Here is a 24,555-nt window from a genome sequence, read left to right on the forward strand (position 1 = left end):
CAGGACAGGCAGCCCCTGCCACCCTACTTCCCATGCATTCCAGGCCTTGGTCCTGACAAAGAGTAACTCTCAACACTTTGTATTTAAACTAGTTGACAAACATCATCCCTCACCTGGCTACACTCAGTAGCATAAGGCCGGCCTGTGGAGGCTCCCGGGCTGTGGGAATACCTCAGGGTGTTCGACCATAGTCCTTTGTAAGGTGAAGAGAGGCCAAAGAAAATGTTCATCCGGAGACTGGAGCCACCACAGATGATCAACGACAGTACATTTTTGGCTGTCTAAAGCCCCCGAGCAGGACAGCCCTGCAGGGCTCTGAGTGGTGGTCTTAGAACCTATTTCAGAGATCATTTGTGACACCCCAAGGTCACAAATGCCAACACTTCACACTAGGGCCTAAGAGTGTCTTGCCTGTGCTTCCAAGCAATGGTCTTTCTGGGAGAGACAGGAGTGAGTCCCTTGTCACTCAGGGTATACTTAGCCCTGGCTGCCCCTCGAGAGGACACTGGCACCCAGCAGCCGGCTTCCTGTCGCTGCTGGGTCTCCTCCCACCAAGAGCTGCGAAGGGGTTTTTCTTACCTTTCTGCTTTACTGCTGGCTCTGGCTCAGTGCTCTCCCGCCACAGACTAGCTGAGTTATCATCTGAAATACTAGTTCAGTTAGTATTGGCTTCTCGAATCCTGATGTAAAGAGTTCAAAGCTGGGCACGAGACTGCACCCTGAAGGGCTTATGACTAAAGGACTGCCCAGCACTTACACATCTGTGTTCTCCCACACTGACACATGCTAAGGATGACGACAAGGGCAGCTTGTAAGAATGTGTGGCTCCAGGACTGGTGCAGGAGGAGAGCACCAGGAACCTGGCCAGGACCTCAGGCCAGCTGAGACCAGGAACTCCCCAGCCAAACAGACGGGCCCTGCATCCCCAGACCCACTTACACCAGCTCCCACCAGCCAGGCCTAAACTAAGCCTCACTCACCTGGCATGTCAGGAAAGAAAGAGAAATGAAAATTCTTTTGACGTGTACACATCTCTTGATACATTAAAGAGTTCCAAACTCTTTCTGCTGATTACTAACTCTCAAGTCTCAAAAATGGAAAAAAGTTCATAATGTGTGGGAAATAAAATACTTCCAATATTAAGAGCAAACGGGAAAAAGAAGTACTCATGGGGCAGGCTACATACGGCAGTGGGTTCAACTCTAAAAGTGACTCGTCACTCAAGGGCCCAGGGAAGAAAACAGTCTGCGTCCCGAAAACCCAACCATGTAACTTCTTAAAACCATTCAAAGAAATAATTCACACCACAACCCGCCATTAACTGTTAAATGAGCTAGGAAGAGCTAAAGAAAGTAGTGGTGTGTGGTTTTATCAAGAAAATGTCCTCCAAGTTATAAAATACTGGCCTAACAGTCTACTGAAGTAACTAAGTACTGCAAATGTTTTATAAAATACAGTCAAAGGATGAGCATGAAACTCTTAAGACCTAAGAGCAAGGCCAGCATCTACGGCAGAGCATCTACCGCCTGCTACCTTCACGAGCCTCCCGCAGGCTGTGCTGGAATGTGACCTTGTGTCAAGTCCAAGCTGTCGCAGCAGCCGTGCAAGTGCAAGCATTTCTGTTCTACAAAAGCCAGCACCCTCCTGGGAAGTGCAAACTAACTACTGTCTGTCCGTGGGAAGCCACCGCACTGTCTGTTCTGTTCTGTCTGTCTGTCTGCCTTTAGTAATTTATTGATTTGGGGGAGTGGTATGTGGACTACCCAGCATCCTACCTCTGAGCTGCACCTCTGAGCTCAGATAATTCACACAATTTTACCCTTCTCCAGCTCTACTGGACTTGTTCTGTTGAGTTTTGTCTACTTTTGTTTGGGGGGGTAGGGGGGAGATTATGTTGTCTTGTTTATAAGACATTGTTTGATGTAGCCCAAGTTGCTCCTAAACACAACATGCAGTCAGGCTGGCCTTGAACCCCAGATCCTCCTGCCCCCCCCCCACCTGTGATGAGATAACAAGCACTCCTATGGTGACTGGTTCCTGCTCGCCCTCTTTAGAGTTTATAAGTAGGTTTCATCTGCTACTGGGTGACGCGATGAGACCCATGAGTGCGAGCAAGCATGTGGAAGTCAGAGACCACGCCGTGGAGTCAGCTCTATGCCTATACATAGGTCCTGAGGGCTGAACTTCCAGTCAGGCCTCCACAGCTAGCACGTCACCCCTGAGCCACACTGTCCCATATTCTGAAGCAGTCTTTACTATGTTGGTGCTGTGTTAGAGCTTCGCACAGATGTCAGCTCATAAGGCAGGCTACTGTCAAATCGGATGGCACAACCACATTTTCAAACAGTGGGTAAGTTTTTAAATAATTAGAACACAGTTTAGATTTCAAATAATAAACAGAGAATAATTCCATCCAATGTGGCTATGTAGAGAATGTCTATGCTGGTGTATGAGGCTTGGGAACTGCCTGTTGAACTGTTTATAGAAGATTATCTAATGTTTTTATTGTATGCTGTAATCATTTAAAACTCCAAAGCTAAAAGTAAAGCAGCACAGGGCCAGGGCAGTGGGAACTGCACTGCTGTACGTGGCTGTATTTTTGATAACAACAACTAAACAAAATGAGTGAGGTAACAACAACTAAACAAAATGAGTGAGGTAACAACAACTAAACAAAATGAGTGAGGTAACAACAACTAAACAAAATGAGTGAGGTAACAACAACTAAACAAAATGAGTGAGGTAACAACAACTAAACAAAATGAGTGAGGTAACAACAACTAAACAAAATGAGTGAGGTAACGACAACTAAACAAAATGAGTGAGGTAACGACAACTAAACAAAATGAGTGAGGTAAAGTGAGCAAAAGGAAGGATGGCTCGAAGCACAGGAAAACCAGGAAACGTCCAACTCTAGACCAGCAAACAACACAGCCCAAGCGCACATTACAGCAGAGTAGCATGCAGGAAGCAGGTGCATGGCTGAGGAGACACGGGTGGACTCCTGCTGATCTCATCACACTGGAAACACACCCACACACTCTCCTCTGGCAAACCCACAGTAGTGCCCGCCCGTCATGTCCAGGACTGGTCAGCCGGCAGATGGCTGCTTTCTCTAAAAATACAGGCCAGGCAGGATGGCACTGGCTATCTCAGAGCCTGCAGACAGAGGCAGAGGATGGTGCATCCACAGCCAGCCTGGGCTACATAGTGAGACCCTATCTCAAAAAGAAAATGAAAAAGAAGAGAAAGGAAGGAAGGGAGGGGCAGAGACAGACAGACAGACAGACAGGCAGACAGGTGATGGGTTTCTCTCTTCAGCTGATACAAGGACAGTGGATCTGGAAACCATACTCATGTAAGACACTGAAGAACTGACAGCTGACAGTAAATTCTCAACTCCAAACCAACTGTGCTGTATGACCATGACAGTGCTACTGACCATGAGTGCAGACAGGGCTAGTTCCTGGCTGAGACTTAAAAAAAATCAGGACTCAATGGCAGAAGGCTCAGGGAAGAGGTGCCTGGGCACTCCAGAGCCCACGTTCTGCTCCTCACCACGGTTACCTAAACCCACAGTATCAGTCCTATGGCCCAGCCACAGCACAGGAGCCTAACCCTAATCACCCCACTAGAGGCCAATATGGGAGTTACACTCTGCTCACCCTACAGGGGCATCTCATCTACTAAACACTCAACAGTATAGTATATACTTCTTATGGTCAGAACTGATGTTTTCCCACCTGTAGACAAGGCTTATAAACTATTCAACACAAGCCTAAGAGTGATTTTAATTTATTTTATATCGATGGTTCCACTAAGCTGTCAGCTAAAGAGATTACGGCTTGCCCACTCTCAGAGCAGGTATCTCCACGCCCACATGCAAAGAGGAACACAAGGGCCTAAGAGCACAGCTCGGGGATCCATCCCCCCAAAAGGCTGGAGCCCCAGAAGAGTGGGGGCTCACCCACTGGTCTTGGATGAGGAGTCTCAACTAAACAGACAGGAGAAGCTCTCCCCAGAATAAAACACTCCAGGAGATACCATATGTGGACTCTGCCCTCAACATGCACTCATGTGCACAAACATAGACCATACACACAAAAGAAAAGCAGACTCTACAAACCCAGGTCATACAAGGCAGATGAAGCCCAGAAAAGTCTTGAGCTTCTATTTCTAGAGTGCGGTTAAAGCAGCGCTTTAACAGTGCCCCACAGTGAGGGTGAGTGTGAACCTGCACACTTCTTCCTCGCCAGCTTTCACTGGGCCGAGTGTCACAAGCCATGGGCATGCTCTTTAAGGCCTTACAGACTATTTTATAGTCATAGTCTGGTGTGCACATGCGTGTCTGTGTAGGCCATGGCACACATGCCAAGGCCAGGGACTGACTTCTGGGAGTCATTTTCTCTTTCTACAATGTGGGTTCCAGGGATCACATTCAGATTGCCAGGCCAAAGGTATCTTTACCTGCTGAAATCTCAGTGACCCACTTTTTAAAGCCTTGATGGTAGAGTTCATAATGAAACAAAGGAGAGCCAATAGGGATATAAAAATGTAACCCATCCACGTAAGCTTATTGAATATCAGTGTCAAGACGCACAAACTGTCTTGACATACACCTTACATGTTATGCATATACATTGTACCTGGAAACAGTATAATTATTATGTACCTGTAATATATGAAAGGCAAGCTGGGGCATGGCATATACCTGCAATCTCAGCATCTGAGGCAGGAGGATTACTGTAAGTTTGAGACCAGCGTGGGCTATAGAATGAGATGCTGTCTCAAAAAAAAAAAAAAAAAAAAAAAAAAAAAAAAAAAAAAAAAAAGAGAGAAAGAAAAGAAAAAGAAAGAAATGGGGTGGGAGGAGGGATTCCTTAAAGATTGATTTAGTAAAATTATCACATAACTTAGCAAACCAAACTGAACAGGAAGTCATATCTGATCCTCAGTATACAGGGAAAAAATATGACAAACATTTAAAAAGTGTTTAGAGTACAAAAAACCCATGACTATACTGACATGTAAATATTCTGTATCAAAATGGTGAAGAATTTAGACTGAAGAACAGCTTCTCTCTTAGAGACTGACACGGACGGTTCCGTATCATACCCGTGAGGAATCAAACTGAAGGATGCATTTCTCTTACCTATTTCTGAAGTGGTCGTTTCCTGATCTGGTTCGTCATTTAGTCCCGACACTATGGAGTCTAAAATCTTAGCTGAAATATTATCCTCTTTCCTTCCTGACATAAAACAGTTAACAGCAGATTAAAATGCTGTGAGGAGTTTTGTATTTGGGCTGCTTTAGTTAGGATGTTTACGAGGCCTACTACCAGGGTCACCAACAAACTGCCTGCCCTCTCAGTACTCAACGCTCAGCTGCCCAGGACACCCCTCAGAAGGCCGGACAAGATCCCCTCTCCTCCCCAACATGCCCTTCCTTTGGCATTCAGGACACCCTCTCCAACTTTCCTCTTGTCCCCCACCTTCCAATCTGAGCCTTGGTAGGCTCTCTGCTCCTCCAGGCACCTGGGTTTATGACTAACTAAAGGCCACACTGTGACCATTACTGCAGACTGAGTGTTCACCTGTGCTCTCGCCTCCTGTTTCCAAGATTCTCCCTGACATGCATACAGACAGGCACACCTCCACTTGTTCCATGTATCTCAAACTCAACTGTCCCAGAGCTCTTGGCACTGACACCTAACCCTCCAACCAGCACCTCCACCCCAAGTCTCCCAGAAGGCTCTTCTTCCCTTTGAGTCCGTTCTTTCCTACCTGGTGGCATCCAGTCCACTGTCTGTAAGAGCAAATCTACCTAACTCTCCCTGTTCCCATCGTGGCTCTGGGCTGAGCTGCTGTTTCTTCTCTATCTTCGGTCATCATCATCTCTCAGTGCTACAAGCACTCAAAGTCTTCCATCCTCCATGTCCCTTCCAGAGCCAAATCTCATCTCCACTCTGTGAAAACGCCACCAGGGCCTTCCGCTCATGCCTGCTGCCCACATAGCCAAGAAGACAGTTCCTCAGGGCCCTGCCAGCTGATATGGTCCCTTCTCCAACCACTGTCCCTTCCTCACTCTAGTCTACACCGGGGCTTCTGCCATACATACAGGCAAGCCTACTCCAGGCCTCTCTCTCCCCAGGCAGCTGAGCCGATGCCTGACTCAGTGAGGACCTTGTTGCCTGAGTCTCTCATTCCTACTTCTCCTGGGTTTATTTTCCTTCAAAAGGAAACATGAACACAGGCTTACATGCCAGCAGTCTCTTTATACTTTGAATTCTGCCCAGGAATGAGAGGAAGGTTCAAAAGGGCAACCTCAGCCCATGGCTAACTTAGAGTAGGGCCTGGCACTCACTGGGGTAGCCCTGACAGAAGCCCACAGTCCTGCCCCATCTACTGCAGCCTGGGAGACGCTCTGGGGCTGCGGCCTGAGGTCATGAAGGGGCAAGCCCTGAGTGGCCACCCTCCACAGTCAGAGATCACCCAGAAGCAAAGGACCAGACAATGACTAGTCAGTTCCATTCAGACACTCCCCAGCCTCACTACTGCTCATGAGATCTTACCAAGCTGCTTCATGCTATGGTCCTTCTTAGCTTTACGGTAGGAAGCCTTATGTTCTTTTTCAGGGGAAGGGTTATTTTCATTGGCTCTAGAGTCCCTTCTTCCTGACATGAAATTGCACAACGGAAATAAGTGTTAAAGTTACAAATGCTGCACTTACCAAGCAAGTGGACTAAGATGAATTCAGTAAGTTCTGATATAGTGAACTGCTTCTGAGTTCATACGTATAATATTCTCTTGTAAGTCTTCTAAGTGTTATAGGGAGTCCAGAAGGGTCTAGGGTTCTGTTCATACCAGACACACGTGTCAGAATCCCTATTCTTTATAGTGGTCGCAAGACTCGTGATGTGAACCAAACACCCACACCCTGTGTCTTAGGCACCTCAGAATCAGGACATTTGTTCAAATGATGACCCACTCAAGAAAGGCAGAATGTCTAGTGCGGTGCCAACCTTGCTGAGTGAGAAAAGGGCCTCCAGTGAGCCAGTGGCTGCTTAGTGAGACTAGGAAGAGCTCGGTGAAACTTATAGTCTTAATTCTTCTAAGTCCCTGACGGTGAATTCTCTTGGGGTATCACTGAAAGAAGGATCACAGAGAAGGGAGAGGAAGAGGGAAAGAAAGACAGTGTCTCTCACATGCACTCACGTGTGCACACACACACACACACACACACACACACCACGCACACACACACACACAGACACACATAAGCATCTACAAACTAGCAAATATTAGAAAGCAAGGATGTGATAGTGTACGCATGTGATCCCAGCTCTCAGGAGGTTGGCGAGGCCTGCTGAACTCCAAAGAGTGTTTGAAGCTGGCTACACAGGAAGACCCTGTCTCAAACAAAGCAACCAAGAAAAAGCAGGTTGAGGAGGAAAATAAAATTAAAACAGCACAAGGTATCAACAATCACCTCAACTAAAAGACAACACCAGCATATCTCACACACACACACACACACACACACACACAGGCGGCCAACTTCCCAAATTACAGAAGGCAGAGTTGACTCAAGTCAGAGTTGACTCAGAGTTGACTCAAGTCATAAAGACCTGGCAAGGCATCCTGCTCACTGTATGAGAAAGAGCAAGTGTGAGTAATAAAATGAGTTTTTAAAAAATTATTGGGAAGAAAAAACAAATAAAACACCCCAGGTACACCTTGAATGTATGTACTTAGAGGACAGAGACAGAGGTATCTCTGAATTCAAGGCTAGCAAGGGCTACATAGTAAGACCTTGTCTCTAAAACCAAACCAAACAAACAAAAAAAACAGTTTAAATAAAACTTCTTTTAAAAGAACAGTGGAGGAGGCAGGAGTTAACACAAACATGGGGTCCTGGAGGCCCAGGAAAGGCAGTTACTCAGGATGCCACCCTCAGCAATCCAGAGCCTCAGCTACACCATAAACCAATCTAAAATATTAAATAATAAAAATTAAAAGATTAAATAATAAAAATGCCTGATGAAACCAGCCTCAGACCTCTGGACATAACACCCAACCAACAAGGAGCTAGAATTAAGCCCTCAGGCAGGTAAAAAACCACACCCATGGAGACAGAAGAAACCAGAGGAGAACACTTAAACACTGCAGACATCCTAACAAGGGCTGCAGGAAGACAAACCCTGCACCGTACTCCAGAGTCAGGCGCTGGAACAGGTGCATCGGTGCATCAGAGGGAAGCGCTGTCTCACCAGGAATCACTCCCATGGGGATCGGAAGCACTGGGAAGGGACTAGGTGAGGGGCCACAGAGCCCTGTGGCTGAGGCCTAACATCACCCTCAACTCTTGTCAGCAACTGTTCTTGTGGGCGTCTCCCACAGACAGCGCACAAAGAAAGAGGCCAAAAAGGCACAAAATGTCACCACAGCACCACGAGCTGGGCGAGAAGCGATTGCTGACATAACCACCCCAGGAGCCATACTCCTGCCGCTTATGATGTCACAGGTTAGGAAGAAGGGGATTTTTCTAGAACTACTAAATGCTCAGCCAAAGCCACTTTGCACTTCAGTGACGTTAGTAAGCCTCCAACACTAGCGACTGCCAGAGGCTCCCCAAGGCTCTCCCTGTCCTGAGCGCTCAGCCCTCAATAGGATTCTGTCTTTCAATGCTATGGCATCTGCCTCTGGGCTCTCCGTGTCTGATCTGCAACAGGGTCAAACTCTTTCTACCAGAGCGGAAGAATCAATGAGATCAAGAAGACTGACCAGTAATTCTGAAAAGGAAGTTCAATCCGCCCTTTAGGTTTTAACAGGTTCTCCTGCGCTGAGCCTGCACACATACACACACGCCCCTCTGTGAGCATGGGCAAAAGCCACCATCTCCAGCTGCAGAGCTGACTCCTCCCCAGGTGTGGCAGGGCTGTGCTCCCCAGGGTTCCCATCTACGACACTCTGGCCAAACCCAGAAAGAGCAGCCTACATCGCAGCCACGTGCACAGGCAGCTTGGCAGTACCTTCCAGCGAATTCTTGGATCGCCGTTTTGATGCTTTTAACGTCGAGGACCTGGGTGCTCCCACAGAAATGTCAACCTTAAAGAGAAGGCAAAGAGCTAGTTGGCACAGTGCACATCAGTTCGAACAGAACTTACTTCCCATGCTCTACAGGAAGAGTGTGAACAGGATACAGCCTTCGGATTGAGGGACTGTACCAGTGGGTGTGTCCACACCCCCACCTGAGGTGGGAGGTAGAGGACACCTCCCCTCCTTGACCTGCAGTGAGATCTGTCTGTGCCACTCCCGGGAGATACAGTGATAGGACTATTCAGAGCACAGCTGCTACACCGTCCCATGGCTCAAAGACAAGACACTTGTTGAACTGTGCTATGTGGTAGGTAATTTCCTTGCTGGCTCAATACCTCAGGGTTTAGCATTTGCACAGACTGAGATGCCACAGTGTTACTTAGCAACATAGCCCTAGAGGGCCACCATCTTAGATGCAGACCATCACTGATCAAGATGTCAGTACAATGGATTTGTACAGAACTCTTTAAGTCAGAACTTCTAGGATATTAAAAGCCATGATCATACCAGCTATAGGAGATATATTACGGAGTCCCAGACCCACCTGGCTCTCCCCAGAAGCCACCCCACCCTCTCCCCAGATAACAAACACTTATATGCTTGTCACCCAAAGCTGTGCATGACCCTGGAAATGCCCAGAGAAAACCATCAAACCTGTCTAGAAGGTGAAAAAGCAGACATATCAGAGCACAGCTCTCCTCCCAGCAGACCAGAGGAGAGAGAACTCACAGCTACAACACAAGCTGAAAAGGACAGCTCGGAAACTGTTCTCCAGGGCTGTGGAAGAGGACTCTGGCTGCAAGTGATCCTTCAGCTATCTCAATTTGCCAACTTTATACATGTGCAGTCATCTGGGAAATGGGCTCCTAGGGATGTCTGTGGGATCTGACTTAGATCAATGACACGGAAAGACACCCCAGCTCCCATTCTTCACAGAGCCATTTCACTCACCTGAAAACTATGATCCGTTCCCTCAGCGCCTGTGACTGTCTACCATGCTGATGGCCTGTGAGCCGAACTAAACCCTTTCTCCCTTATGTTTCTTTTGTCAGGGGATTTTTACCATAGTAACAGAAAGTAACTAAAAAACCATGTAAACCTAAGGACCTGAGTTTGGAACTCCAGATCCACATAAGAGCTGGAAGCCCAGCACAGGTATCTATTACTCCACTACTCCTACAGAGAGCTGGGAGGTGAAGACAGGAGAACTCCAGGAAACTTGAGCCAGTTAGCTTGGGGTATACACCAGAAAAACAACAAAGACCCTGTCTCAACTAAGCTGGAGGCGGAAGACTGACACCAAGAATGTCTTCCAATCTTCACACAAACATGGCAAATGGCTATGTTTACATGCACACACACACACACACACACACACGCGCGCGCGCCCACATCATATACACGCATACACACACTTATATTACATACACATACATAACATACACACACATGTGCATTCATATACACTCATGCATTTGTACACACATACACCCATGTATTGGTGCACACACACATACATCATACACATACACACACATATATCACACACACATACACACATGCATTGGTGTACACACACATGCACACACATGCGTTGATGTACACACACATGCACACACAACACATACACACACATACATCTCACACTCACACACATATCACACACACATGCATTGGTGTACACACACATGCACACACACATACATCACACACACACACACACATATACACACACTATACTGGCTTTTATTGCCAACTTGCCACAAACTAGAGAAACAAGAGAAAAGGAACCCTTGATTTAAGAATTGCCTCCATCACCAGGCGGTGGTGGTGCACGCCTGCAATCCCAGCACTCTGGGAGGCGGAGGCAGACGGATTTCTGAGTTCGAGGCCAGCCTGGTCTACAGGGTGAGTCCCAGGACAGCCAGGGCTACACAGAGAAACCCTGTCTCGAAAAAAACCAAATCCAAAAAAATCAAACAAAGAATTGCCTCCATCAAGAGGCAGATGTGATGGTGCACACCTTTAATCCCAGCACTCAGGAAGCAGAGATGGGCTGGTCTCTGAGTTTGAGATTATCCTGGTCTACAGAGCAAGTTCCTGGACAGCCAGGGCTACATAGAGAAATCCTGTTTCCAAAAAGAAAAGAAAGAAATCACCTCCATCAGGTGGTCTGTAAGCATGTCTGTGGGGCACTTTCTGGATTGCTGGTTGATGTGGGCAGTGCCACCTCTGGCAGGAAGGCGGAGTCTATAGAAACCCAGCTGACTGAGAGCCTGAGAATAGGGCAAGAGTCAGTGTTCCTTTATAGTCTGGTTCCGGTTCCTGCCTCTAGACTTCCTTGACAGATTGTGATATGGAAGTACAAGCCAAATGAACCTTCAGCTCCCTTAAGTTGGTTTGGTCAGTGTTTTATCACAGAACAGAAAAGCAAACAGAGACTGACAGACAGACAGAGAGACAGACAGACCAACCGTTTTTTTAAACTGTACCTCCATCTCTGCTTTGACATCTTTGAAAGATCCATCTGACTTCTTAGATGTCTCCCCTGAGCTTGAGGACTATAAAAGAAGAAGAATCCTTTTTACACTTTAGAACTGCTAAAAATCTGTAATATTAACAATGAAATAAAACCACTAAGATACTGTACATATCATCAAGGGACAAACAAGATAATCTCTCAGACAGGAGTACACTGCCACTCTAGGTCTGATAGCCATGTTATTCTGCCTACAAGTCCCAAGAGTATTCCAAGAAAGTTACAGGAGATCTAGAAACACTCTCCAGTAGGTAGGGCCAGGTCACCCAAGATCAGAAGAGAAAGGTGGTGTGACTGTAAGCCCAGTCCTGACTTCTGAGTGTCTCCTGGTAATGGAGCAACTTCGGAATGGAAGGATTCCTCATAGCAAAAGTGAAAACATTGTCAGGAACCAGAGGAGTACTGTAAATACCATCTTATTCCTTAAATCTGGTCTCTGAAAGATCGGGACAGAAGGAGACAGAGTGCCATCACTAAGTCCAAGGTGAAGGTATGGAAACGGGCCAACATGATTGCTGAGTTCAGGCCAGCCTCACAGAGGGGCAATGAGGAGGTGGCCAGCCCAGCAAAGGCTGAGCCAGCCGCGAGGCTCTAAGCTACCCCGGGGCCCTGCTCACTGCATGCACACCTGCACCTGTCTGCCCACAGGGCAGCTTGAGGCCCTCTCTGCTCGTCCTAGACAGACAGTAAGAGGGCAGGGCTGGGAACTGGCAAGAGTTGGAGTGACTTAGCAAACACTGGGGGGGGGGGGGGGGCGGGGAGGGGGGTCCTTTGTGAGGAGTCTTGAAGTAGCTCACACCTGCAGGAACTTCTGGCCACAGTAAACTTCAGTGTTGGTTTCCCAGCCCCGCAGAGCTCACTAGAAGATCCAGACAGACAGAACTACACCGAGCCCTCAGCAAACTGAACTTCCCATGTCTGTGGAGCCTATCCTTTGAAACAAAACCATCATGTTCTTGGTTCTTACCCAACAGTCCTCACTGGAACCGCCTTCCTCTGTGAGCCACTCACAGCAGCTGCAGCTCCAGTGAGCATGATGTGGAGAGGCTTGATCTAGAGTCAGGCCTGAGGAAGGTTATCCCTATGAGGGACTGCCTCACAGTTAAAATACACCAGAATACACTAGTGCCTCTAAAAACACAGCTCAATGAAAACTATTTTCTTAGGTCACTAAAAAGAGGCAATGATAAGATATAGATGATTTCCAAAAGTCATGAAGGAACGCAGGTTACTATGACACAGGTACATTACAACACTGAGTACATTACTCGGGGATGTGTGAGGGAGGTTAAAATGTGACTTAAATAGCAAACACCCAAGTGCCCGGCAGAATGCTAAACATAACTACCAATGAAACCACAGCAATCTCACTACACCATCCCTCAAGATGGGAACATGCTGACAGTCACAGACAGGCAGGGACAGACAGGCAGGGACAGGATACCCTCATGGCTGATCCTACAGAGCCCACCCCTCTCACTAACATCCACACCAAGATGCAACCCAGAGCAAGAGACTGCCACAGTCGGGTTTAGAACCAGCCCAGATCTCGACTGCCCTCTGGCCAGCAGCTGCAGAGCAGGCAGCTCTCAGGCCCTCTAGGAGGCTATGTGCATACTGGGCCACCAGGTTATCTGGAAAGGGAGTCTGGACCTAGGATGGCTGATCTCCACTGGGCTCTAGAGTCACCTGGGAAAGGAACCTCTGGACATGCAATGAAGGATTATCCAGATTTACATGAACTGGGAAGACATACTAACTGTCGCGAGCACTGGTTCATGAGCTGGGGTCCCAGAAAGAGAACAAAAGGAGGTGAGCTGCTTCTCAACCACATCTCTAGAGCCTGCTGTCACGCCCTCTTTACCATAGCTGAGTACACCCTGGAACTCAAGCCAGAGGAAACCATCCTGAAAACGGTTTCTTGTTAGGTATTTTTCACAGCAATGGGAAAAGTGGCTGGTGTGCCACCCATCCACAGGGCTGGTCCCAAAGTCACCAGACTCAGGAAGCAGTGGGAAGCCAGAGGAATCCCTGGCCAACCTTAATTTTACCTGAAATGCCATTGCAGGAATTATAGGAAGGTGAAAGTCTTCTGACACTTAGAATGAGTGAAGACCTTTGAAAGGAGCTCTAATCCTTAATAAGCTCAGTCATGTCTGTGCCCTAAGAAGCCCATATACACAGCTGATGCCAGCTGTGTATATGGAATATGACACAATGCACACATGACAGCAGGTGAAGGGCCTTTGAATCATCTAGTAAGTCAGAGCAAGGCCTCAGCGAAAGCTCCTGCTCCTAGCTACTTTCTCTAGAGGCCTGGCAGGGAACTGTCAACTTTGAGAACCAAAGATGTCTGGCCAGCCTCCTCTCTCTAAGGACAGATGTGACAGCAGTTCCTGGCCGGCCTCCTCGCTGGACTCACCTTCCAGTACTCTAGACACTTCATAGCCACTACCAATTGATCAACACCATTCAAAGACCCGAGACATGGAACAGCACCATCCACTGCCTGGATGCTTGATGTCTGCTTCACCTAACGTCCACTGCATACCTCCTATGTCTTCACCTAATGTCCACTGCATACCTCCTACGTCTTCACCTAACATCCACTGCATACCTCCTATGTCTTCACCTAACGTCTACTGCATACCTATGTCTTCACCTAACATCCACTGCATACCTCCTACGTCTTCACCTAACGTCCACCGCATGCCTCCTATGTCTTCACCTAACGTCCACTGCATACCTATGTCTTCACCTAACGTCCACTGCATACCTCCTACGTCTTCACCTAACGTCCACCGCATGCCTCCTATGTCTTCACCTAACGTCCACTGCATACCTATGTCTTCACCTAACGTCCACTGCATACCTCCTACGTCTTCACCTAACGTCCACCGCATGCCTCCTATGTCTTCACCTAACGTCCACTGCATGCCTCCTATGTCTTCACCTAACGTCCACTGCATACCTATGTCTTCACCTAACGTCCACTGCATGCCTCCTATGTCTTCACCTAACGTCCACTGCATGCCTCCTATGTCTTCACCTAACGTCTACCACATATCTCCTATGTGCCAGTTCTCTATTAGTCCAGGAATTCAATCATGAGCATAAGTACCAATCAGAGTGTGTGCTTGAGGATATTTTAAATATGTTTGAAAACTTACTGAAGAATACTGAGTTAAATGGTGGAGCCACTATTAATAAGTGACAAAAACACTTAAAGTTTTTAAGAACTGGGCCAACAAGATGAAAAGCATTTTTCATGCAAACCCAGCAATGTGAGTTTGATCTTCAGAACGCAGTCGACAGGTTAAAAGAGAGCCAACCCCACAAAGTCGTCCCCTAGCCTCCATACTGTGACATGCACAAGCACACACACACACACACCTGCACACACACCTGCACACACTTCACGCACCCACAGAGAACAACAAGTACAGTTTACATACATTTCTTCAAAGAGACACCTGGCAAGAAACTGCTCTCTCCTTAGATTATTACTTCAAGAAATCAAACACAGCCACAATTCACAATTCCAAGTTTTCCAAAGCTTATTTAAGGATGACAGATGTCCTGGATGGTTTTGTGTGTCAACTTGACACAAGTTAAAGTCATCAGAGAGGAAGGAGCCTCAGTTGAGAACACACCTCCACAAGACCCAGCTATAAGGCATTTTCTCAATTAGTGATCAATGGCGAGGGCCCAGAACTTTGTGAGTGGTGCCATCCCTGGGCACCAGGGTTGTATAAGAAAGAGGGCTGAGCAAGCCATGGGAAGCGAGCCTGTAAGCAGCACCCACCATGGCCTCTGCATCAGCTCCTGCCTCCAGGTTCCTGCCCTGCTTGAGTTCCCGTCCTAACTTCCCCCAATGATGGACGACTGTGATCCGGAAATGTAAGCCAAATAAACTCTCTCGTCCTCAATTTGCATTTTGGTCATGGCGTTTTATCTCAGCAACAGCAACCCTAAGTAAGACAACAGGTTCAGGAGCTGGAGAGATGGTGCTGTGGTTGGAGTCCCTGCTAACTCTTGTAAAGCAGAGTTCAGTCCTCAGATCCACACCAGGCAGCTCAGTCACCCGTGTGCCTCTAGCATACATGACATCCATTCACACATACACAGCTCATGTGTGACATCCATTCACACATACACAGCTCATGGGTGACTAGCATGCATAGTCACCCATGTGCCTCTAGCATACATGACATACTTTCACACATACAAACAAATAGAAAAAAAATAAAAAATAAAAAGTATTTTAAAAAGCAAAGGCAGGCAGCTGCCAGTTTACAGAGCACAGCACACTGTCCATGAACGAGCCTCGGGGCTGGAGGGACGGCCAGGCTTAGGAGCACTGGCTGCTGCTGCAGAGGGCCTGTGTTCAGTTCCCAGCACACACAGTAGCTCAGGACCTCCTTGAACTGCAGCACCAGGGGATGCAATGCCTCCTCTGGCCTCCAGAGCCTCCCGCACATACATGGTGCACATACATTCATTCAAGCACACACACAAACATAAAAGTAATGAAATAAATCTAAAAGAAAAAAAGGGAGTCTGAGCCGTGACCGTGCCTTTTTCTCCAGCTTGTCTGCATCTCTGCTTCTCTCCCGGTCAGGATCCCGGCTGTGCTCCCCATTCTTCGACTTCCGCCGTTCCCGGTCTTTTCCCTTCTCGCGGTCTCGGTCGCGGTCGCGGTCTCTGTCTCTGTCTCGGTCTCTGTCTCGGTCCTTCACCCTCTCTTTTTCTTTCCCACCCTCGCTCCTCCTGTCCCTCTCCCTGTCCCTCTCTGCCTCTCTGTCCCGATCTTTGTTGCTTCTGTCCCTGTCCTGCTTGGCCCGGGCTCTGGCCTTCTCTCGCTCTCCGTCTCTGTTTCTGTCCCTGTCAGGGTCTCTGTGCCGGTCTCTGTCGGCCTCCTTGGCCTTCTCCTTGTCCCTGTCCTTCTCCCGAGGCTTGCTGTCCTCCTTCAGCTCCTCCTTCTGTCTGTGCTCGGCACTTGCGCTTCTCTCCTTGACCTCAGAGCTTCGTTTATCCTGAAGAAAAAGCACACGGTCATGGCCGTCACTTTTAATGTCTGGCCTTAGTTACACAGACTCGCTGGGTCAAAGGCGTGCATCCTACAGCTCACCTCTCTGTGTATTCTGGACTCTTCCTCCTTCACAACCTTGTTGTCGGGCTCTTGTGCTTTCGACGGCCGCTGGGCCCGCCCTCTCGAGTCCCCCTTCTCCCCAGCTAAGACTCTCTTCACTGCCTCGTCACTGGAGAGCTGGTTGGCCATGCCAGGGAAGGAGAAATGATGTTAACAAGGACAAGCACTGCGAACAGGGCACTCAAGGGCAGCTCAGAGAACAGAGTTCTTCCTATCAGGAGGCACATTGGGAGATAAACTATTAAGCAAAAATGTTAGTGACAAAGCACAACGCTTGAGAGCCATTACTAATGATACCCAAGCTATGATCCTGCTACCCTTCTATCCAAATGTCAGTGTGGACATGCATGTGGCTCTAGTGACCCACACTGCACTGCAAATGTCACCAAACAGAATTCCAGGATGTAATGAGCGTACATCAATTAGTACAGCTATCACAAAAGAAATGTTAAAATTGTGACTATGATGAGAGAGCGGTGGAACCTGTGAACTGCTGGGGATGCAGAGTATGCTGTGCTCCGGGAAACAGCGTGGTGCTCCCCAATGTCAGAGTGTGCTATGCTCCAGAAAACAGCATGGTGCTCCTCCCAATGTCACACACAACTGATCAGCATGACCCAGCCACAGCACTCCTGGGCTTACACCAACAGAATTAGAAGCTGGTCTAAAGGGACAGTGGCACTCTGCGCTGAGTGGCAACATAGATAAACAATGTGGTCTATACACACAGCAGAGTATCGCTGCCCAAGCAGGGAGAAAGCTGGCCCTTGATACACTGTGGTGAACTCTGAGGATCCATGCTAGTGCCATACTGCCTCCTACATGGACAGCCATACAGCAGCAGCGGAAAGGGGAAGGTCGTTACTAGGGCGGGAGGAGGGGGACGGGATGGGTACAAAAAGTGAATTTTGCAAATGAAGAGTGGACCACAGTGATGGCCACACATCACTAATAAATTTATTAGTTTACAATACATATAATAACTACAAAACTTACATTGACTGAGATAACTGTTATCTGGATTTACACAACAGAAAACCACCTCAAGCCCCCTCAAAAGCAGCTTCTGGCTCCGGCATCCCTCGCCACTCCCCAGGGGGCGGAGCAGCTCTCCACAGCAGTCCCACCCACTCACACCCCTGCCTCACCAGCTTCACAAACGTGAACTGAGAGAGCCTTCCACACCTGCTCTGCCAGCCCAGGACTCTCTGCCGACCAGGAAGGACTTCACAGGGCCAGCCTCCACCTACCTTGTTGAGGCAGCACTTGCCAATCAACTGAAGCAGCTCATTGGTTCTTTCAGGTTCGTGCCCGGCCACGATTCTAGCTGGTTTTGCTGCCAAGGGTTCTCCTGACACCATCATGACCACATCTATGGCCTTCTGTAAGAAGCTAATTTTTGCATCTTTATCCTGAAATATTTCCACATAGAAGATAAACATTAAAATAAATACTTTGGGGTTGGATAAATGGCTCTTATGGTAATTAAAAGTGCACGGTGCTGTCACAGAGGACCCAAGTTTCAGCACCACACCAGGCTCATAGGCACCTATAACTCTAGGTCAGGGGACATAATGTCATACGTTGAACTCCTCAGACACTGCACTCACACATTAGCATACACATGGACATGCACACATAGTTTTGTTTTGTTTTCTTTTCTTTTTAAGAAGGAAGCCAAGAACATGGGTAGGAGATGGTGTAGGAAACACCAGAGAAGTTGGAGGGAAGCACTGGTGGGTGGATGTGATCAAATACACTGCATAAATGTGTGAGAGTTTAAAAAAAATAAAAATGTTTTAAAATAAAATTATGATTTTAAATACTTTGAGTTTGTATATACAATATATTCAATAGGCCCAAAATATTCAATATATTCAATGGGCTCAGTATATTCAACAAGCCCAGAATGGTGCCTTTTTATATGAAAAACTACTTTTAGATGTATGACAAATTCAGAATTTCTGACTTTTCGCAACCTTTCTGAACTTCCATTTTCTTACCAAAAAAATTACTCATTCAAGCTTTCGATGCCACTAATGGGATGGCATTAACCTATAAAACAATCCGTTTGGGGCTTTTTGTTTCTGAGACATGGTCTGTGTGGCCTAGGCTGGCTTCAAACTCAAGACTCTCATGCGTCCGTCTCTGGAGAGCTAGTGCACCCCCATCCTGGACACTGATCCTGATTTACGGTGGCTTTCTGACTGGGGTCTTGCAGCCTTGACTGGCCAAGCACTCCCTGTGCAGTCCCTGCTGGCCCTGGTCTTGCAGGATAACCCTGGGCTTAGTCCGCTGCATGTTGGGCTTACAGCTATGCATGCCCACGCCTGGCTGGAATATTGCTGTTTTTACATTTCTGTATGTATATGTGTACAGATATATGTGCGTGCATATACATGTGGCTGTAAAGGTGGGGATTGTTGCACATGCACACATGTATATGTGTGTTTATGTGAAGGCCAGTGATCCACTTTAGGTATCAATCATTCCTCGGGACACCATCTATTTGGTGTTTTGAGACAAGGTCTCTAGGTCCTAAAGTGCACCTACTTCCTAGGCTATCTGGTTAACAAGTACTCTCCAGCTCTGGGATTACCAGTACACACTGTCCCAGTCAGCTTCTCACATGGGTGCTGGGGCCTCTAACTCAGGTCTGCATGTTTGCATGGCAAGCACTTCACCAGCTATCTCTTCAGCCCCCATTCTGCCGTTCAGTAAATAAGTCTAGCACAGCACACAGTTGCCACACTTGAGAAAATGAACCAAGAGTGGGTACACATAACTGAGGAGTCAGCCAGCCTTCCATCCCACACACCTAGCAGTGTAGGCATCACACACACACACACACACACACACTCAGGAGTGTACAGCCTGTAAAATGTGCTCTATTCTGCAAGGCAAGCATGAGGAGACAGGGCACGCACAGCAGACCTACCTTGACGTTCTCTGACTTCATCTCAGCATCTGTGTAGAGGCCCTTCATGAAGCCAGTTATCCTAATCACCTGCCAAACACAGAGAGGGAGCATCAAACACACCTCACTCCGAAGCCCCTTCACTGACCTCATCCACTGAACCCCGCTCTCAAGAGAGGTCAGGACCCAGTCACACCTACAGCTCTAATCGCTTCATCTCCTTCCTCAAAAATGGTTTGATGCCTACTAAATGCAGGGCCTGGGCCTCAGAGAACAGCCAGCTATGAGACTACCATCAGTGAGCAGATGCTAGTGGTTCACAGTAGGGAAGGGAGGGTCAAGGGATGCTGGAACAGCAGCCCAGTGAGGCCAGGGACTGGCAGGGAAGAGCTGGGAAGCACACATCAAACCAAAGAAAACCACCCAGTCCAGGCCCACAGCTTCCATTGGAGGGATGAAAGTCACGTGGGGTGGCAGGAGCCTGAACCTGAGGCCACGATGCCCTGACTTCAGTCCCTTTGCTGCAACTTAGGACCAGAAACCGAAGCACTCCAAGGAGACACAAACAGCTTTTATCCAGCAGAGGGCCTGGCCACGCAACCCTTCTCCAGTGCACTCAGACCAAGCCAGGGGAATGAACTCCAGAAAGAAAAGAAGCTACTTAGCCTGGGTATCTGGAACCAGACGTTCCAGAAGAGTCCCTCATTTCTACCATAATGGAGTGTTCCCCCATCCAATCATATTTCTTGTCTTCCCACAGTGCCTCCCCCAAGTAACCTATAGCCCTAGTTACCCCTACAGGACAATAATTTTCTGTTCCTCCACGTCCCTACATCCAGCCAGGGTCCTGAATTCTCGAAAGTGCACATTACTAAAAAATCAGTAAGACAGGTAATGGGGGGGGGGGTGGGGAGGAGACACCAAAAATGTAACTGTGATGCTTAGAGAGGACTCATGTGACCAGACTTGTAGTACATAGTGACATGTTACCAGGGGTACAGGAGGCAGGCTTTAAAAACATCAGCAGCAAGACATCCCCACGTGAACGTCACCTCCTCTGGGATGGGGCTACAGCTACTTTGGCTGCATCGTTCTAGTTATTAATTAATCTAGAAGAGTCCCTCTCACAACAAACTACAGGAGAGACACATAGCTGAGCTGGGCTGGGTTTGTGCTGGGTCATTTTGAGGAGAGAGCTGGCTGGCACACGACCACCAGGGCATCCCGATCTGACATTCCTGACACTGCCTTTGCTCAGGTTTTCCCAGGATGCTGGCAGTCTAAACTGTGAGCAGCAGCTGTGACAAGAGACATTCATGTCTGAATGGAGGCTTAATGAAGAAACAGCTGTGGCTAACTCACGAAAGAGACTTGAATGCAATATTCAGGGAGAGTAAAGAACCATCGGAGAGGCTCTCTACCTCTGCTCTGAAAAAACTTCCAAGTATGTCAACTCTGACACCCTCATCAAGGAGGTGACAGCTAACGTACTTGTGTTCAGACCAGAACAGACTGGCTTCACCACTGGCTTCAGTAAAGTCTAAAAGGAAAGCAGCCCTCACTCACCTGTCTACCTGGTCAACAGTCAACTCCCAGTTCAACATTTCTCTTCCCTCCCACAGGCCCCACTCCAATCCTGAGTGGTTTGAGGATGAGGTGCACTCCCAGTAAGCCATGGGTACTAATAGAATAAAAACACTTAGCAGTCTCCACTGGGATAGGCCGGCGCCATGATGCCTAACTCTTCTTGACTCCTTCACTGATGAAAAGTGACAACTGCCTGCTTCACAGGGCTCTCCACACAGCCAGTCCCTTCCTCAGACCTGCCAGGATAGGCTACGAATGCCTCACAGTCTGGAAGAGGAGACTACCAGGCAGCAGAGCCCCTTGGGATGTGGGTGGGTCCCAGAGCATGGACACACCTAAGATGAACAGACAGGGCCCGGTTCCAAGACACCACCTACAAGCTAAGGTGGGAGGGTCAAATGAGTGAGGAGAAGGTAGAAGGTGCTCAACCTACTGAGACAAGAAAGTCTGAGGGTCAACACCCGGGGAGACTTTGAGTTCTGGAGACTGGCTTCTAAGTCCCAACCACATGCCAAGTTCCACAGCACCCTCTGGAGTACCATGCCAACTGTGCACACCCCCTGCAGTGGCTCTCTGGGGTTACCAAGAGCCCTGACAGACTCCACACAATTGTGACTGTTGTACAATGTTATTTACCTCATCCAACTGGCTCCCAGGAGATTCACTAACAAATGGAAGACATGTTCTAAAGACACACAATGGTAAGTGTGGGGATGGGGTTGGGGGGGGGGAAATATGAGTGTTTCTTGAGGGAGCACAGAAAGACTCCTTCAAAGAGGTGGTAAAGTAAGCCAGGTCCCAAGACCTAGTGGGCCTGGGAACCTAACATGGAAGGCACCTTAGCCTTTGAAAGCTCTTACCAGGCCCCAGACAAGGACCTCCACCCTACCCAGGCCTTAAGTATAAGCACAACCCAATTCCAGAACTCCAGCATACCTCCAGCTCCTACCAGCAACTTGACCCTGGGCCTAGATCCCGGGCCTAGGCCCTGTCCCGGGGCTCACCCTCATATACCGATGTCAGCCCTGGCCTTCACCTCTTCCCAGCCTCTCCTTCTGGCTCCAACCCCCTAACTCACGGATCTCCTGACCCAGGCCTTCTATCTCCACCCAAACTACTTGACCAGGATCCGATACACTACCCTGACTCCAACTGGAACCTAACCTCACCAGGACCTGCACCTCCACTCCACCACCTCACTCTCAATCCAATCAGCACTCGGATCCTGACTGTCACACAGACCTCACCATTGACCCTGATCCTCATCTTCATCTGAGACTAATCCTCAGTCTGACCCGAACCCGGATGAGCATCTTACAACACCCCTCACACTACCCGGTCCCTCAACGCGACCCTCACGTTACCTGGTCACTCACCTTGACCCGACCTTAATTCTGACTCTCACCCCAAAACGAATCCTACTCTGACGCGCATCCTACCTCGACCCTCACCCCGCCCGGACTCTCACCCCGACACTCACTCGGTCCCGCACCTAATCCTAACCTTCAACACCGACCCTTACCCTGTCCACACCCTACCCCAACCCTCCACCTGTCCCGCTCCTACCCGGACCCTTAACCCATCCCGCACTTTACCCCTAACTTCACCCCACCTCAACCGGACCCTGATTTGACCCACACCAGCCCGCGCCTACCTCGGTGATGATGTCGTGCAGGTAGCGGAACGGTGGCTTGTTGAGCAACTTCTCGGTGAGCGGCGGCCTCCGGATCACCTTGCCCAGAGCCTCCTGCGTCCGCCGCACCACTGCCGCGTTCATGGCGCTGCCGCCCGCGACCGCTCGCGCCCCTCCTCGCGCGCCGCGCCTCTGCCCGGTGCCCCGAGATGCCCGCCGTCCCGGCGCGCCGGTCTCCCATCCCACAGTGCACCGCAACTCGCCACCGCGCCTGCGCGTGCCACCAGCACTCTGTCTCTAGGGCCGCGCGGCCTTGGCAACGGACGCGCGCCCGGTCCCGCCCATCCCCTCCGGCCTCTCTAGCTGCTAGGAGGACACGCGAGCTCCGCCTCTGTAGCTGAACCTGAACCTGCTCCGCCAGCCCCGCGCACTGCAGGGCGCTGCACAACACTGCCCGGGAGACTTGGCCGTTCCGGGTGAGAAAAGAGCGACCCTTTGTTTCTAAAGAGAGCGTTTAAGGTAACGCCCACCAGGAAAATAACACTTCACAAAAACTTGAAAAACGGACTTGACTCCTTTCATCCCTTCATTCTGGTTCTCTGCCCAGCAACCCCTGCCTTAGGTAATCTTAAAAATGATGCCAAGGGAAAGGTTTGTGTTCTTCCACATTTTCTGTGCCCTTAGTTTACCAGGGCGGGCACAAAGCTGAGAAGTAGCTAGGCCCTTAAGGCTAGGATGCTGCAGCTTCCTGCTACACACACACCACCACCACCACCACCACCACCACCACCACCACCACCACCACCTCCTCATGCACCGCCACCCGAGGCTATGTAGGAGATGCCTTTTCAGGATCAGGTGGTGCTGTTGTGCTGGAGATCTGGACTTCCTCCCTCCAAATTGGTGGAACGTCAACTAGAATGTAGCCCCTGATCTGCCTACCATGACCACACCCTGAGAGCCAGAAACTTTTGTCTGTTTGTTTGTTTGTTTTGGATTTTTTTTTTTTTTTTGAGACAGGGTTTCTCTGTGTAGCCCTGGCTGTTCTGGAACTCACTCTGTAGACCAGGCTGGCCTCGAACTCAGAAAGCCGCTTGCCTCTGCCTCCCAAGTGCTGGGATTACAGGCATGCGCCACCATGCCCGGTGTGAGACACCATGCCCGGCGTGAGACTTCTTTAAGAACCCTCTCATGGGTAGCTGGAGCTGGTCTCTGGGTGGGCAGAATTCAGAGAGCGGAGGTCCTGTCTCTAAACACTGCCCCTAAGAACAGACCCACCTAGCTCCTTCCCTAGGAAGTTCACTCTGGGCAAAATCCTGATGTAGGTGTGGAATGAAAGCTGGGGCCAGAAACTGGCTTGTCTGTGATGCTGGACCAGATGGTAGGAGCACAGGTATCACCTGGAAGGCACCTCTGACCTTGGGAATTCTACAGAGGACCTGGAGCCCAAGCCGTACAACAAAGGGAAGGTGATTCTTTATCCTCTCCCTGCTTGTGGAGGGCAGGACAGTAAGTGGACCCCAAGACCCCCCACCCCACCGCACCCCGTGGAGGCCCAGAGTACAGTTTTTGGCTGCTCTTTAGGAGAGCCAGCCACCAGAAGGCCTCCAGCCTATCTGGGTTTCAAAG

The 24,555-nt window shown here is 49.0% G+C and overlaps 1 protein-coding gene across 5 annotated transcripts in view; it reads right to left on the reverse strand.

Moving 5' to 3' along the window:
* Traf3ip1 (TRAF3 interacting protein 1) overlaps positions 1-23,182 on the reverse strand; it is a 38,929-nt gene extending 15,747 nt beyond the window's left edge. For 2 of the 5 annotated variants that reach the window (XM_052192724.1, XM_052192723.1), the window contains exons 1-7: positions 22,948-23,182; positions 19,728-19,796; positions 18,040-18,201; positions 16,769-16,906; positions 16,215-16,673; positions 11,591-11,659; positions 9,032-9,107 (exon numbers count right to left, since the gene is read on the reverse strand). In XM_052192724.1, coding sequence (XP_052048684.1) covers positions 9,032-9,107; positions 11,591-11,659; positions 16,215-16,673; positions 16,769-16,906; positions 18,040-18,201; positions 19,728-19,796; positions 22,948-23,070 — 1,096 coding nt within the window. In that variant the 5' untranslated portion in view covers positions 23,071-23,182. Of the gene's footprint in view, positions 1-579; positions 643-5,152; positions 5,249-9,031; positions 9,108-11,590; positions 11,660-16,214; positions 16,674-16,768; positions 16,907-18,039; positions 18,202-19,727; positions 19,797-22,947 lie in introns of all 5 variants that reach the window. The other 3 variants (XM_052192721.1, XM_052192720.1, XM_052192722.1) reach the window with 3 other exon arrangements.
* Between the last annotated feature and the right edge of the window lie 1,373 nt (positions 23,183-24,555).

Source organism: Apodemus sylvaticus, chromosome 9 (genome assembly GCF_947179515.1).
Source record: "Apodemus sylvaticus chromosome 9, mApoSyl1.1, whole genome shotgun sequence".
NCBI classification, from domain to species: Eukaryota; Metazoa; Chordata; class Mammalia; order Rodentia; family Muridae; genus Apodemus; species Apodemus sylvaticus.